The sequence below is a fragment of the Jatropha curcas genome, chromosome 3 (assembly GCF_041381405.1).
Source record: "Jatropha curcas cultivar XTBG-Jc1 chromosome 3, XTBG_Jcur_1.0, whole genome shotgun sequence".
In the NCBI taxonomy this organism is placed as follows: Eukaryota; Viridiplantae; Streptophyta; class Magnoliopsida; order Malpighiales; family Euphorbiaceae; genus Jatropha; species Jatropha curcas.
The window spans coordinates 22,703,403-22,718,017 of NC_143153.1; the positions used below are offsets into that span (position 1 = coordinate 22,703,403).

Sequence of the window (14,615 nt, forward strand, 5' to 3'; positions counted from 1 at the left end):
ACATGATTTTATTTTGATTAAAATTTAAAATATTTTATTTAGAAGAGAGATAAAAAAGAAAGTTTTTTTTTTTTTTGGTTGCAGAAAAAATCGATTGTGTATTTAAGGAACATGGAACGTTTTTTTTATTTACAACTTACTGACTAATATTGGATCCTAATATAATTTGCTTTGTAATTTTTTATTGACTTGGATTTTAATTTTTTTTTTATCTATAAACAATAATTTTTTAGTCTTTTCAGTTGAAAATGGATTAATTTTAGAAATTTAAATTGATAATTTTTAAATATAATTTATTTGTTACTATATTTTAAGTTTTAAAAAAATTAATTCTCTTGTTCATTACTAAATTAATATTTAACTACTATCGCTTTAATTTAATAAGAAATTTATATTTTTCAAATAAATAAATGACCGATTAATGATTAAAGATTTTTAATTTTTTTTAATATTTTCTCTCTTATATTTTAAATCTATTTGACTTGAAAGAAAATAATACGTATAAAACTGAAAAAAAAAACTGAATATTTCTATTTGGATCACTTTTTAGAGTTCCATAAATTTGTAAATATACACTAAATAAGTAATTCTGCCATTATATCCAAAGTAATTTCATTATCAATTCAAAATAATTAGAATTTAAAAATTTTGCATTTATAAATTAAAGACAGAATTATTAGATTTAAGAATGAAGTTAGAAGTTAATTTTTAGACCATTTTCATCATAAAAAAACTTATTTTAATCTAAACAAAAACTTGTGCTTTAATATTATATAGATAAAAAAAATAAAAAAAACGTAAAAAATATATATATAACAAGTATAGTCACCGTGGAACACAAATCATGAAAAAGGCTAGTTACATTACAAATGCATTTGACTACTTAGATACCCCATCATGGCATATAACGAAGGCTTATTATGGTTTCTCAAGTTAATAGTAAAACAGTTCTTTCAAACACAGTACAAAACAAGTTTTCGCATAAAGAGTCAGAAAAAGTAACATTGTTAAAATACCAGAATAGACAATACCAGCAAGCAAAAACATAAAAGTTTGGGTGATTACTCATAAACATGAAAAAGTTTAGAACATTACCCAAAATTAGTTTGGAGATGGGGCTCAATTGAGTCGAATTGATTATCCCCAAGAAAAAGAAAAATGTAAACCTAAACAATCCCTCAGATTCATGTTCAATTAGGTTGTACAGAGTAGACTCCTCCAACTTGTCTGACAAAGCGTCGTCAGTGCACCCGCCAGTCCAAAGAGTCACCTCAGCCTTGACACGGATGGAGGAGCCACCATTAGGAGCCAACAGAACAATACCCTTCAATCTCTTCACTCCAATAATAATAGGAGCCGAGTGTTCTGCAGCAGAAACTGGACAAGCAGGTACAGATTCCAATGAGTATTGGAATATTGAAGAGGAATTTCTTTGTTGTACTCCTGATACCAAGCATTGCAAAAAAATGACCAGAAAGCAATGAGCATTTAAAATTTCTCAGATAAAAATTATCATAGGACAATAGAGACTGCAGCGAGAACCTGCAGCATCCTTTGTTCACTTCACCACAAATTAAAAGTCACCTGTAACAGCTTCTACACAGCAAGAGACTCAAAAATCAGGCCAAAACAATTTTTTTGAAAACATTCAGCCAAAATACTCTATTAACTGTGGTTAAACAAAAACAAAAGGTAACTGACCAGACTGTATCTCAGTAGACCACATATATTCAACTCTCAAGGTTGAACAAAAAACAAATTAAAACATCAATGCCTGTTCCAATCATCAGAATGTCATCAGGCATTATGTAATCTACCTCTTCCGACGGGTTCAGCAGCACATGCACTTCCTATTTCAGATGTCTCACAAGGATTTGCATTCCCATTTGAATCAGCTCTGTTATTCTTATAACCCATATTAGCATTCTCCGCAAAGCAATTTTCCTGGATAATTTGCAAACTAAAATAAATACAAGCAATCCATGGAAAAGAAACAGGACACATAAACTGCATACTAAAAGCAAAATAAACCAATTGTTTGATTTTAACTTTACCTTGCCAAACACATTCACTCGATCTTCAAACCCATGCAAGCTAGGTTGTATAGGAGACTGACTGAATCCAGGGACAAGCTCTACAGTACTTGAGGGAATGGCATCGCGATATAAATCTTCAGGATTAAAGCAACAATTTTTACCAGCGTATAAGCCACTATTTTGGAGTTGTTCATATCCACCAACTTCAGCAGAGCAATTTAAAGGCGTTTCAAGATCCATTAGCTCCAAAAATTTCATATTATCACCTTCGAGCCTTTGGTCCATGGAATACTTAGCACTATAATGACTGGAGATATTATCTTCGTGTTCACCAAGTCCAGTGAGGTTGCCTAGATCTCCCAAGTCACGGTAAATATCAATCCCATCCAACTGAGGATTAGCCGGAACATTTACATCATATTTAATATTAACAGCCTGCTACAAATCAATAATACGAATCAATTCCAGTACAGTATAAAACAAAAGGATTAGTAGAACCATCAAAAAAAAAAAAAAAAAAAAAAGGATGACAAGGAAAAAATATAAAAACTTCACAACTAACATTCTGCATCTGTAAAAATAAATAACCCTCTGTGGGTGACAGTACTATCCAGTGTTAGCAAACATGTTAGTTAGGGAAAAAAAATCTTATACAGCTAAAACAATGTTTGTAAAAAAAAGCTTATACAGTTAAAAACACAAAAAGCATCAGAAAACAATGTCAAAAAGCATAGTCAAGATTATATAGTTAAAAGCATATATTGCCTACCATATTATCAGGCATCAGCATCAAATGCTTTGCCAGCTTAAAATGTTACAAACATAGATATATATATATATATATATATATATATATATATATATATATAGAGAGAGAGAGAGAGAGAGAGAGAGAGAAAGAGAGAGAGAGAGCAATAATATAGTTAAAAGCACAATGTTTGTAAAAAAAAGCTTATACAATTAAAAACACAAAAAGCATCAGAAAACAACATCAAAAAGCATAGTCAAGATAATATAGTGAAAAGCATATATTGCCTACCATTTTATCAGGCATCAGCATCCCATCATCTATATTCATTCATGAAATTACAAATAAAGCAGAAGTAACATCCCGAACAATTCTGTTATATTAACTAATCTTGTTGTATTTTTCTCCTCTATTCATCACCACATACAACTCAGCCCCTAACATCCCGAACAATTCTGTTTTATTGTCTAACCTTATCATATTTTTCTCCTCTATTCATCATAGGTACATACAAACAACTCAGCCCCCTCCTTCCAAAACTTAAATTACATGAAATAAAAATATTCATATTTAAAATGTAAACTCATGATCAATGACCAGAGACAGATAAACTAAACCAGATAACTAAGCGATGTCCGAAGAACTGCAAGAATTAGAAACGAAAAGACATGGTAGAACCATCATTACAAGAGAACTACATCAAGGCTTTTCATTCAGTTAAAAAGAGAAGAGAATGTCACACACCTCATTCATGTCATTTTCACCAAGATTCGATGGGTTTTCCGCATAGAAGTTAGCCAGCATTGCAAGAATATCATCACCCTCATTCTCATTCACATATTGGGGAGGATCTGCAGCAGCAACATAATCATCTACAACCACCCCAGTAGCGTTTGAAGCAGATGGCAGAGCCTCATATGGACATATTCCAATAGATCCCGTGCATGTAACCTCAGGCACATGTGAGCTTGTAGCCAGGGAACTGTTTTGATTAATCGGTACCAGGACAGGCATGCCAGAAGAAGAAACAATCCCTACACCGTTGAACTCCTCTTCCTCATCATCATCATCATCCCAATCTTCCTCCTTAAAAGGTGCTCCATATTGAGCACCATTTCTTGGGCCAGGACCATCCTTCTTGAATATCGAACAAAGCACATATGCATCCTGAGCAACTCCTTTAGCATCCAACTCCTTTTCTTTAAGTCTATATTCATACATAACCCAATCTGTTCGTTCCCCTTTAGGTGCTTTCCCTCTGTGAAAAACTAAAGTTTTTATCATCCCCACAACTTCATTATTATATTGAACAGTTCTATCCTTGCCTGTGGTTTTCCAATAACCCAAATCAGTGGCACGATTCATCCTAGTCCCACTTGCATATTTCTTTTCTCTGGGGCAGAAGAAGTACCATTTCAGATCCCCAGTTCTCAAATTGGATCTGTCAGGAAGATCCCATGGAGCATATTTGTAAATATCAATCTCAGCTATGGCATCAAAATGAAGATTCTTTCCCAACACTTTTCTCTTCAGATAATACTTAACAAGTTCAACATCAGTCGGATGAAACCGAAACCCAGGAGGCAGGGTTTTTTTTCCCATCAGGAAAACCAGTAGAAAGTTTCCAAGCCAACAATAAGCTTAAGTTATTAAATCCAAATACAGTACGCTAGCAGCAATCACAAACGGCAAATGATGATAGCTTAGGTTATGCAGAATATAACCCAAATTCAAATCCTACACAGCTTTTTATTTTTTTCTTTTGCATAAAAGATAAACCGAGATATCTAATGGGAAAAGAGTAAGCTTTTGAGTAAATAGGAAAAAGAAAACTTATTGTCAAGTCCAATGTCGAAAAAATATCTTCCGCCAACACCACAGTCTCCCCCGGTTCATAAACTCAAAGTCACACCAAAGAATCGGCAATTTTTTCTTGCAGAGATCAAAAGACATTTGGTGTGCAATATAAACCCTGTTTTAAACATTATTAGGCTCACAAATTCTGCTAAAATAGAAATAAAATATGAAAAAGCAACAAACCTAGATAGATTCCAATCCAAACAGAACACACCCAGATAAAAATTGCACAAAGAACAATAGAAAAACCCAAATCTCAACAACCGCTATTATAAAATCAAATCATCAAACGGAGACAAAAAAATGTCGCAGAAACAAATGCTCAAACAACGTCGAGCATCAAGAACCCTAAATCGATAAAACGAGGCAAATATCAAAACAAACGATACCCTGATATCAACGAAAATTCAAGAACCCTAAATCGATTAAAATCAAGAACCCAAATTCTTTCCCCAAAATAACATGAAACAAATTAAAGGAAGTAATACACAAAAAGTCCAAACAGAAAAAACCCGAACAAAAGAGTACAAAAGAGCAAGGAAGTACCCGGAGAGAGGGCGACGTCGCGGAAGACGCGAGAGAGACGAAAAGAGAGAAAAATAGAGAGCCACCAGCGAAAGAAGGAAAGAAAAACAGTGGAAGAAAGAACGAAATAAGAAAACCGCCTCGGCGTGTTCCTTTTATAGAGAGAAGTAATTTTACTTATTTATTTTTCATATATTTACATTTACAATTTTATTTTATTTAGCAAGACGGAGAGTAATTAAAACAGGAAGCTTCTTTAGGAATCTTCGCTTTTGATTGGTTCGATTGCTTCATTAGTTCTGACTTCTCCACATTGTATCTATTTACTGTCTTCTTATATATACACAATGAATATTTTATTTATATATGTTTTATGCTTTTTTTTCTTCTTTTTAGTGTTAGGGGAGGAGATTCAAATTTATATTTAGTTTCAGATCACGAATACACTTACCAATATACTTTATTTTGGTGTGCAAATTTTATGTTCTAACATCTAATTAAAAAGAAAATGATATTTATATTTCTACCTTTAAAATTATATTTTTCTTAAATTCTTAAAAATAGCTCTTTCCATTTATATTCTTTTTAAAGTAATTACTTTTTTTTATGCACATTGACTATACTCATTATATGTTCATTTTTATACTCTTATATTGTATACATTAATTTCATAATTTTGTTGACATACCCAACTTATCATTCTTCTACTTGACATTGTGTTCCTAAATATCCTTAGGACTATGTCTTTTCTTCCCATCTTACCACTATCGATTTATTACATGATTCCTTAACAAAGTACTATTATATAACTATTGATATTCATTGACTATTGTCAATCCTTTCCGTGATCTTGACTTTTTATTTGCCTTCTAGCTCTTCGATATTTCCCACGTTTGATGTACCTTCGAAATAAAAATGAAAATAATATTATTGAGCTATAACATTATTAAAATAGCTATAACATTTTTTTTCAAATATATATTAAAATAGCTCCTTCATTCCAAATTTATTGTCATTTTAACATGTAACCCAAGCAAACATTCGTCATTTTAAACATATAATGTTATATCATAAAGATTAAGATAAATTCTGGATATTCTGGATTAATATAAATTTCTTATTTCATTATTCTACCTAAATGATTGGAAAAAAGATAGATACATTATTACAGAAATCAGAATTTAGAAATGACAGTTATGCTTTGATAAACTTATTTCGATTCTGTTCATTAGACATTCTAAACAAATAGATTGAGGACCGTTCATTTTTAATTTTGTTCTTTGTTTTTGTGTTTGTTTCTTGATAGTTGCAAATTGAAAGGAAGGTGAAAGAGAACTTGAAGGGTTAAGGGCAATTTTGTACTTTGATCTTTACACTTCGCTGCTTAACACGTGACGTGTCAAGCTATTTGATGTTCTACTCAGCATTATTTTTAACAATTAGTGGGTCCCAAACACTTTATTCATGTTTCTGACAATCCACGTATAATGGAGACACTTGATTGAAAAAAATTTATTGATTCCGACACTTGATTGCAAACGTTTTCCGTTGAAATACTAAAATAAAAATTTTTCGAAAGTTCAAACATTAAATTTATGATTAAGCCTATTATGTTTTAATATATATTTAAATTTATTATTATAAATATATTATATCTTTCATCTTTGAAAAATTTTACATAATGATAAAAATTGATATTTTTGTTATAAATAATCAATAATAAAATTTTTAAATTTTTTTTAAAAAAAATTCTATATTTATTTTATAATATTTTATTTTAATTATGAAAGTCATGAATAATGTTTGTGAAGTTTTTAAATTAAAATATGACTTTTTATTGTTAGAAAGTGAATGGCATTTACTATTTTCTGTTTTCTAGTTTTCATATTCTAAGACTTTACAATTGACAGTTTTCTATAGAAACCTTTTATAAATACATTTAAAATCAGACCAATACATTTTTGTTTTGAATATCTAAAATTAATTTATAAATATTTATGCAAATTATCATATAATCAAAAGTTACAATTTAACACATTTAAAGAGATATTATGAAAATAATCTTACATGGTTTGATTATCTATATGTATAAGAACAAAATTAAATCATTTAAAATCTCAGTTTTAACTTTGATATAAAGTTATTTTTCATAATAAAATCTAATTATATGACTCAAATAATACAATAAAATAAATTAATATGGTTCCATTTATATAATTTTTTGGACACATGGATTTATCAAATATTATAAAAGGAGCTAAATTTTAAGTTAAAATATTTGAATTGTATAATTTTAGTTTTCTTAATTGAAAATATTATATTAAAAGATAATGAGATATCATGTAAATAATACAATTTTTTTTTTTTTGAAAGAATGTATATAATACAATTATAATTGCATAAATACATGCCAAAAATTTTAATGATAAGATAAATAAAAATTTATAATTATTCATTAAATTTTAAATAATTTATTTTGGGTAAATGAATTTGATAGATTAGATAATTACTTATTTTGAAAAAAAAAAAAATTAGAGTTGTATTGAACATAATATTTAAATTCGCACAATTAAACAATTACTTTTATATCAATCTATAATCTATAATATATGTATTTAAATTCGCACAATTAAATTAGAGGGGAACATTGAGTTCCTAAAATGCTCCTATTAAATTTATGAATTAAGAAAAATATTATTACTAATCATATTCTAATTATGATATCAATTTATTATTTTTATTATATTAATATTATAAATTTAATTCCATTCTAATTAAAAATTTGTCATATCATACCATTATATATATATTCAGTTTTAATTACTTTTGGCTATCAAGAATTTGTTGCTTTTAACTATAAAAAATTGTTACGTCAATCTTTTGCTAATTTGAAATTATTGAATTTGCAATCATGTTTTCTTGCTGCTGTAAGTATAACCTTAACTTTCTCTATTTACAAATTAATAGAATGGTTTTTATTTATAGTTCTTATAAATTATATTTATATATTATATATAATATATATGGTAAGAATATAAAATTTAAGGATTTTAATTTTATTGGTTGAAAAATAAAGCCAATTTAATTATTAAGGATATACATTTCCTATTTAAATATAAATTATATTGGATAAAATAATAAATTATATTTTATATTATATAAAATATATATGGTAAGAATATAAAACTTAAGAATTTTGATTTTATTGGTTGAAAAAATAATGATAATTTACTTTTGAAGAAATAAATCCATTAGTTCAAAAAAAAAAAAAGGAAATAAATATCATTGATTTTTTAAATATAATTTGTATCAATTAATTGAAATTTATATTCTCTTCACAGTTAATATATGCAAATGTTAGTTAATATTAAATAATATTTAAAGTAATACAAAATGAAATAAACTAATCAAATATATATGATTCCTAATAATAATAAATTAATTAAATAAACTATATATATATATATATATATATATATAATTTATTAATATTAAATCAAATATATATTAGAAATCATAATCGAAACATTCAATCAAATTTTAATTAAGCATGAAAATCCTATTGTAGAAGTTTTGATTGACTCCGATATTAAATCAATTATATTTATAATTTTATTGCAAAAGGACTTAACTATTTTATATTAAAAATCTAAAAATAATTAAATTTATAAATTATAAATTGAAATTTTTTTCTTTTCCTCATATTTCCTTTTGTGTGCTTATTGTTAGCTACTTTTTGTCTTATCATTCTCTTGAATGGTATTAATTATTTTATCCTTAATTTACTAAGTAAATTTCTTGATCAATTTTCAATTAGTATAATTTGTTTATTTTTTTTAAAAAGTTATTTAAATCATGATTGTAATTTTTTTAACATTTAACACTTCTTCTTTTTTTTTTTTTTTAAAGTTGTTGCATAGTTTTAGTTTAAAAATTTATTATACTTTGATTTTAATATTACATCTATTATTATGATAATAAAGGATAAATATTTAAATTATAACTCAATTGAAAATTTAATTTATCAAATAACTATATTTTCTTTGACTACTATCAATTTATGACTCTCTATTATCAAGAGTTTCTTTCTTATTACTATATTGAAAACTTATCACTTTATTATTATTAATGACTAAGATACTAATTTTAATTTTTGATTTTTTTTTATTTTGGTATACTATCACAAAAAAAAATTTAACTTTGATTACCAATAATTTATATATGTTTTTTTTTTTTTTTTGAAAGAGTAAAACTCATAGCCTTGCATTCATTATCATAAATCTCAGACAAACAATGAGGAATATAATTCCAGATACGTAGATGCGCAAAGCGAATAGAAGCTCGAGTTAGGGTATGAGCCTTTAAGTTCGCTTGCCTACGAATCCATCTACACGAAACTAAAAGGAGTTCTAAAAATAAGTTCTTACAATCATAAATAATACTCCCAACATCCGATCTGAATAAAATAGAGGAGCTCAAAGCAAAAAATAAAACCTGGGAGTCTATGAAAATAGTACCTCCACGCTCAGCATAATTTTGCTTGAGAAATAATAAAAAGCTACCAAGAGCTAGAGCCTCTGCAATAAAAGGGTCCGTACCACCTGTAAGGTGGCCTGAAACTGCTCGAATAAAAATGCCTTCCTCTGTCTCCATCGCCGCTCCAAAGCCTTGCATGCCTTCTTGCTCAAAAATAGAACCATCCACAAAAGCTTACCATGATTGGTCTCCACTGTTGCTAAGACGTCCAAGTGGGAATATTGCAAGCCGCTGCCGACTTGTATTTGAGGATGCACTAGCCATGCTCTTTTGCGCCAACTTTATACGTTCCCAACTAATCATGTATTCTTTTGCCTTCAAGAATGTAGTGTAGCTCGTGTCTCTTATATTGTTCCAAAGAGCATTATTTCTTGCCATCCAAATATATCTAGCATACACCAAAAACTTTTGGGATTTTAGTTTATCACCATTAGTAAGTACCTGAAAAAAGAAGTTAGTAAAAGAAATATTTATATCACCTACTTCATACCCCCCTTGCTTCCAAACTCCCTTAGCCTTACTACATGACACTATTGCATGATTAATATCCTCTTCCTCCCCACACCAAGGACACCCAATATCAATCTCCACCTCTCTCCTTCTCAATCTCTCCTTTGTAGGCAACACATTCCTTAGAGCCCTCCACATAAAATCTTTGTCTTTAGGGGAAGCATCTAAACCCCACATCTTACCCCACCATCCACCTTCTACCTCATGCATCCACCATCCACATTTATATATGTATTTATTTTTATATAATGCAAGATCTTAGATCAAATGGTTATTTATTTTCAATTTTGTAACTGTTTAATTTTATCAAAAAAATCTATTGTAAAAAATTATTAAAATTTTTTATCAAATACTATATATTTATAATAGTGGTTCACACCTATTTTTATATATATAATAATTATAATTAAAAATATTGAATTTGTATATTGTCTTTGTAAAAATTAATAAAAAATATATAAAAAAATTATAAATAATCATTCTAATGGGTACGTTGAACGAGTAAAAATATATATCGCACGTTCTTGATTAGATATCGAACGAGTAAAAATATATATCGAACGAGTAAAAATTAGATATTAAATTAAAAATAAATGTGCTATTTTTGATTTATATATTTCTTTTAACTACTTTTGATACATTGAAAAAAACAAAGAGAAAAATTTCCACTTTTGATAACCTATTTTTACAGGTATATCAAGTCATTTGATTTAGTTTAGATCAAGTGGTTTATATTTACTCATTCTAAATCTAATGGTGGGGAAAAATTATACACCAATATAGAAGTTTTAGAATCTGTACTCTAATTTTACTCTCGCAAAAATAAATAACTTGAACGGATTGATAAAAACAGCAAGAAAGAAATTGTCTTTGTTAAAATTAAACCTTGAATTATGAAAATTAAATTTTAAACACTGATATATAATATAAATTTTGACATTTAGAAGTTCAATATATATATATATATATATATATATATATATATATATATATTTTTTTTTTTTTTTTTTGAGGGGAATAACAAATGCATTAAAAGCTACCAGAAGGAGGTAAGTCAGCTACAACCAAAGAATGTATGGTTTGAGGTACATGAACCATCCAAACCAGATTGGAATCCTGCAAATCAAGAGCAAGTTTCGGTAAACTATGAGCAACAGAGTTGCTCTCCCTAAAAACATGAAAAATAGACTTCTGAAAGTTGTTGGAAAAGCTCCTGTAGCACCCAAAAGACGAGTACCCGAGTCAGAGATAGGGAGAGGCTTGCCACCTTGTAAACACGTAGTGACCACCTGTGAATCAAGCTCCAAGGTAAACATTCATAAAATTTTGTTGCATTGCACGCCGGATGGCCAGAATTGCAGCTTCAACTTCTGCTTCTTCAACAGATAAGGAAGAGTGAAGAAATTGCTGGGCTATCCCAAGGACCTGTCCTGCAAAATCACGGATGACCATACCCAGCACAATATGTCGAGAATCACCAACATCCACAGCTGCAGCATCAGGGTTAGTTTTGACAGCTCCTTGTAGCGGAGGACTCCATCAAGTAATCTGTCTTGGCGCAGAAGGAGGACCTGACTTTAAAGACGCAGCATTCAAGAATTCTAGCCCAAGGTTAACTGTAAAATTACAAGAAACTATTGCAGAGACCTTTAGCTGTTGGAAAATCTAAAGGTTACTCTGCCGCCAAATGGCCCAAAGAATCATTCAAAGGATCTCCATCTGTTCCTTCGGTCGACCATGAATTTGCTCAGAAAACCGCTCCTGAAAAGACTAAACAGTTTCCTCAAACGTAACACGAAGTGGACAAACAGCCCAAATAACCTTCGCTACTGGGCACAGGAGAAGAGAGTGCAAGATTGACTCTGATGCTTCGCCGCAAGACTGACAAATGGGATCACAATCGACTCCTCTTCGAATTAGATTTTCCTTCGAAGGCAGATAAGAATGCACAGCTTTAAAAATAAAATGTTTCACCTTAGAAGGAATACAATACTTCGAAACCCGTCCAAAAATCTTAAATACATCATTACTAGAGGAACCACCTGCAGATTGAGCACGTAGACAATCAAATGCGAAATGATAAGCCAATTTTACCGTAAAACTACCATTGACAGTGGGAGGCCAAGAAAGAGTGTCAGTAACTCTACGGCTAGATAACGGAATTTGTAGGATAAGATCAGCCTCGAAAGGTAAAATATTGTCACGAATGAAAGCTTCATTCCAGCTACTCGAGATTAACCGGAGGAGACTAAGGATGAAAACCATGTTGACCAATCAACCAATTATCCTGCCAGATTCTAACATGGGACCCATTGACAATAAGCCAGCGAGATCCTTTTTCCACAATCCATCGAGCTGCCGATACCCAGAAGATACCCAGCTGCCGCACCTAAAAAAGAAGAATTAGGAAAATATCGAGCTTTGCACAGAGCAGACAACAAGGAACCATCATCCTGAGCAAGCCTCCAGCATTGACAAGCCAACATTGCCAGATTAAAAACATGTAAATCACGGCGCTCGACACAACGATTTCCAAGAAGCCCAATGAATACGGCGCTCTTCTTTCTGTTGACCCACCAAAAATTGCCATCATACTCTCACTTTGATCACAGATATTCTTCTTAGGCAGAAGAAAGCAACTCATAAGGTAAGTGGGAATAGATTGCACAATTGATTTCAGAAGGACCTCCTTACCTGCAATAGAGAGAAATTGTTCTTTCCAGCCTTTTAGTTTTTTTGCAACATGATCAACAATGTTACTAAACAATTCACTGGTCTTTCTCCCAATCACTGCCGGAATTCCAAGATATTTGGTATGAAAAATCGAATCCCTTTCTCCCCCCAGGCTCCAACATACTTTCCACCATTTCCCTAAACTCACCTCGAACATTCGCACTAAAAGATATTTCATATTTTTCCAAGTTTACTTTTTGACCCGAAACAACGTCATACTCTAGAAGAATTTGCTTAACAGTGTTGATTTCTTCTATATTCACTCTCTCAAAGAACAAACTATCATCTGCATAAAAAAGATGACACAAAAAAATATTTTACAGTGTTGATTTCTTCAAGAACTTCAATAATTTAATAGTTTAAAAATATTTAATAATAATTATTTAAATATCACTTAATTAAATTAAAATTTTAACTTCAAATTTCAAAAAAATACGAGAAGAATAAAACTTTGCATTTAATTTTTAATTTTATCAAATACTAGTATTTATTAAATAACAAAAAATATAATGAAAATAAAAATAAAAGTAAAAAATAAAAAAAGTAATACATTAATATTTTAAATAAATAAAAAATTATTTATAATAAATTATAAATATAAAATAAAACAATTTAATTTTTTATTTCAATCACACAAAAACAAATTAAAAAAATGCTTCATTTTTTATTAGTAATAAAAAAAAATCTTAGTTGATTGCTTTGTATATTAAATAGTCTCATCGCGCGGGTTCTAACACCAGTTGTTTTTATTAAAATTAAATCTTGAATTATGAAAATTAAATTTTAAATAGCGATATATAATATAAATTTGACATTTAGAAGTCCAATGATTTAATAGTTTTAAAAATATTTAATAATAACCTACGAGTTGTGGCTCAGTTGGCAAAGCATGATGGGCATATGGGAAGAGCTCTCGGGTTCGGACCTAATAAACGCACTTGCAGGTAGGGCCGAAGAGCCTTAACTGTGATTAATCCCCGAGATAGATTAGGTGGCAATAAGATCCGGATACTGGTGGTTTACACAGAAAATATTTAATAATAATTATTTACATATCACTTAAAATTCTTAATTAAATTAAAATTTTGACTTCAAGTTTACAATAAATACAAGAAGAATAAAATTTTGCATTTAATTTTTAATTTTTAATTTTATCAAATACTACTATTTATTATATAACAAAAAAATATAATGAAAATAAAAATAATAAAAAAAATAAAAAAGTATCTCTTTTTTTGAATAAGAAAAAGTATATTCTTCAACAATAAATTAAGATCAAGTATTAAAATCAAAACATTTAAAAAATAGTTATAAAAAAGAAAATTTTAAAATTTTAGAATGACTTATTATCTACATATATTAAAATTTGAAGAAATAAAATCTATATCTGTATATCAATATAATCCTGAAAAAAAAAATCTTTTCAAACTTAGACGTGATACTCTCATATCTTCAAACAAAAAAAATCTCTTCAAAACTGACGTGGAACTCCATAATATAAATTGAAAATTAAATTTTAAACACTGATATATAATATAAATTTTGACATTTAAAAGTTTAATAATTTAATAGTTTTAAAAATATTTATAATAATTATTTAAATATGACTCAAAATTCTTAATTAAATTAAAACTTTATCTTCAAATTTGCAATAAATACAAGAAGAACAA

General features: G+C 28.9%; 3 protein-coding genes across 7 annotated transcripts; all 3 read right to left on the reverse strand.

Moving 5' to 3' along the window:
- Positions 1 to 898: 898 nt before the first annotated feature.
- Positions 899 to 5,343, reverse strand: LOC105629612 (NAC domain-containing protein 82). 5 transcript variants are annotated; one of them, XM_020677550.3, is made up of 6 exons: positions 5,188 to 5,343; positions 3,529 to 4,756; positions 2,055 to 2,474; positions 1,818 to 1,944; positions 1,543 to 1,596; positions 1,302 to 1,443 (listed from the first exon to the last, which is right to left on the reverse strand). In XM_020677550.3, exons 2-5 carry the CDS (start codon positions 4,384 to 4,386, stop codon positions 1,574 to 1,576), a joined length of 1,428 nt encoding a protein of 475 aa, XP_020533209.1. In that variant the 5' UTR covers positions 4,387 to 4,756; positions 5,188 to 5,343; the 3' UTR covers positions 1,302 to 1,443; positions 1,543 to 1,573. The 5 variants fall into 5 exon arrangements, with proteins under 5 accessions (XP_012066614.1, XP_089575528.1, XP_020533208.1 ...); XM_012211224.4 differs by lacking the exon at positions 1,543 to 1,596 and having other exon boundaries at positions 899 to 1,443; positions 2,055 to 2,471; XM_089719402.1 differs by lacking the exon at positions 1,543 to 1,596 and having other exon boundaries at positions 899 to 1,377.
- A 4,533-nt stretch (positions 5,344 to 9,876) lies between these two features.
- On the reverse strand, positions 9,877 to 10,389 carry LOC149497722 (uncharacterized). The gene is made up of 2 exons (XM_089719270.1): positions 10,186 to 10,389; positions 9,877 to 10,143 (listed from the first exon to the last, which is right to left on the reverse strand). The coding sequence occupies exons 1-2, from the start codon at positions 10,387 to 10,389 to the stop codon at positions 9,877 to 9,879; spliced, it is 471 nt and encodes a 156-aa protein (XP_089575396.1).
- A 1,593-nt stretch (positions 10,390 to 11,982) lies between these two features.
- On the reverse strand, positions 11,983 to 12,477 carry LOC149497723 (uncharacterized). The gene has a single exon (XM_089719271.1). It carries the CDS (start codon positions 12,475 to 12,477, stop codon positions 11,983 to 11,985), a length of 495 nt encoding a protein of 164 aa, XP_089575397.1.
- Positions 12,478 to 14,615: the final 2,138 nt, after the last annotated feature.

What these genes read in the sequence shown, in the direction of transcription:
- LOC105629612 (XM_020677549.3), bottom strand. Translation starts at nt 4,386, where the DNA reads ATGGGAAAAAAAACCCTGCCTCCTGGGTTTCGGTTTCATCCGACTGAT. An exon ending in GTGAAAATGACATGAATGAG is followed by an intron (nt 2,475 to 3,528) that starts GTGTGTGACATT and finishes ATTGATTTGTAG; the next exon opens with CAGGCTGTTAATATTAAATA. An exon ending in TGCTGAACCCGTCGGAAGAG is followed by an intron (nt 1,444 to 1,817) that starts GTAGATTACATA and finishes GCTTGGTATCAG; the next exon opens with GAGTACAACAAAGAAATTCC.
- LOC149497722 (XM_089719270.1), bottom strand. Translation starts at nt 10,389, where the DNA reads ATGTGGGGTTTAGATGCTTCCCCTAAAGACAAAGATTTTATGTGGAGG. An exon ending in GGAAGCAAGGGGGGTATGAA is followed by an intron (nt 10,144 to 10,185) that starts GTAGGTGATATA and finishes TTCTTTTTTCAG; the next exon opens with GTACTTACTAATGGTGATAA.
- LOC149497723 (XM_089719271.1), bottom strand. Translation starts at nt 12,477, where the DNA reads ATGGTTTTCATCCTTAGTCTCCTCCGGTTAATCTCGAGTAGCTGGAAT.